Here is a 1,850-nt window from a genome sequence, read left to right on the forward strand (position 1 = left end):
AAAAAAATTGGAGAAGAGAAAAAGAGAGGCCTTGACAGGATCTCGAGGTTATATAAATAAAATTTATGTTTCCGGATACTAAATTATTGAGATCCGATATACAGCAAACCCTTGAAAAATTTCAAACAGACAAAAAGTTTCTCTATCAAACCGTAGATTATCGAGGGGTTAAATTGAGTGAGCTTGCTCATTATCAACAAGGGACATAATTTATTAGATTATAATTATAATCAAGCCCTACATTATTTGAGCAGTACAGGAGTAGGTGTGCTTAAATGTGTGTTGATTGATTGAAGCACAAAAGCAAAGGAGATTGTCCTTGGCAGGGATATTCTGAAGGCCCCTTTTTTCAGAACTTTTACGATTTTTCCAGCTGTAGCGGACGGAGGTTCACCTTTCACATGCATACCATAATTATTACCTCGATATATAACGTAACATTTCGTGAACTACCAATATTCTTTTCTTTTCTTTTTGGCACTATAAATTCCGACCATAGCTTAGCTCCTCTTCACAGTGCCTTGAATTCTCCTTTGCGTTGCCCCCCCTCCTTAATCTACCTCTTCCGTCGCTACACTAAATTAAGATGGCTACTGTCGTTGAGGTAAGTCTCCACTAATCGCTCGCTTAGTCATGTAGCACGATGGTTAATCATCATAGAATCCCTTCTATAATTATCGATTCATGGTGATCTATGTGTGCTCATCAGAATAATAAGCTAAGTTAAGCTTTGTGGATCTACCCACCCCGTGACATGATTAATGATCGTGCAGTAAGTAGCTTATGTATGCTACTTACTGCACGCCACTCAGCGAAGCTTATTGTGCGTTTGTGATTGATATGATACTGTTTTCGGAAATTTCAGCTTCCTACGAACGTGATTGCGCCTGTTGAGAGATCCGTTGTTGAAGAAGAGGCAGCATTTGAAGAGAAGGAAGAAGTTGTAGGGGAGGATGGCGCAGTGGAGGTGCCCACAGCATGTGCTAGCAGTCCTGGTAGTGATGAGGAGGGTGTAGGCGAGAAAGAAGAAGCTGAAGAAGCAGCGGTGGAAGAGGTGATCAATGCCCATGTCGATGTAGCAGCAGCAGAAGAAGAAAAAGCTCCTCCTGCGATAACAGCAGGAGAGCCAGAGGAGGAGGTGGGCGCCATTCCATCGGATAACAGTACCAGTACTGTTGAGGAGGTGGTCATGGCGGCTAACTTGAACGATGAAGAGGAGGGCAGTTATGGCGTCAGTGGCAGTGAGCCTAGTATTGAGGCATTCGAAGGTAGCCAAGTTGTTGCTCAAGTCGATAGTGAAGAACTTGTAAGTGCACCTGCGTCGCCAGAGAACGTGGAAGAAAACGCATCCGAGTGAGCAGTATGTTATTTATTAATAATTAATCTCCACCCCAAGTGCGCGCCTTCATCAAAGACAGTGTATGAATGCATGGTTTTATATGCATATGCATGCTGCTATATAGTATAGAGTAATTGTGCTTAATATAATATAAAGTAATGGTGTATTCTTGTGTTGCCAACGGTGCTGTCATCTCTCTCTCTCTCTCTCTCTCTCTCCTCTCTCTCTCCTCTCTCCACACACACACACACACACGTGTCGTCGGAAGTCTTAAAAATTTATAATATAGAAAATAAAACTATAATTTTCTAATTTATAATAGATTTCTCTCTTCACACTGTAAACAAGTTTTTAAAGATTAAAACTAACAATGGATTTTTCTATTTGACACCGTAAAAAAAGTCTTGATTGAAGATGTACAATTTATAATCTATAGTTTTATTAAAGATGCAAGATGTACAAGTTGCAGTCTGTAGTTTTAGATACAAGATGTACAATTTAAATAAGATTT

General features: G+C 40.1%; 1 protein-coding gene across 1 annotated transcript; it reads left to right on the forward strand.

Moving 5' to 3' along the window:
- The first annotated feature begins 454 nt into the window (after positions 1-454).
- On the forward strand, positions 455-1,520 carry LOC147627518 (uncharacterized). The gene is made up of 2 exons (XM_086814440.1): positions 455-604; positions 866-1,520. The coding sequence occupies exons 1-2, from the start codon at positions 587-589 to the stop codon at positions 1,355-1,357; spliced, it is 510 nt and encodes a 169-aa protein (XP_086670566.1). The 5' UTR covers positions 455-586; the 3' UTR covers positions 1,358-1,520.
- Positions 1,521-1,850: the final 330 nt, after the last annotated feature.

The sequence above is a fragment of the Cibotium barometz genome, chromosome 20 (genome assembly GCF_041138505.1).
Source record: "Cibotium barometz isolate CiBa-2024 chromosome 20, ASM4113850v1, whole genome shotgun sequence".
NCBI lineage: Eukaryota > Viridiplantae > Streptophyta > Polypodiopsida > Cyatheales > Cibotiaceae > Cibotium > Cibotium barometz.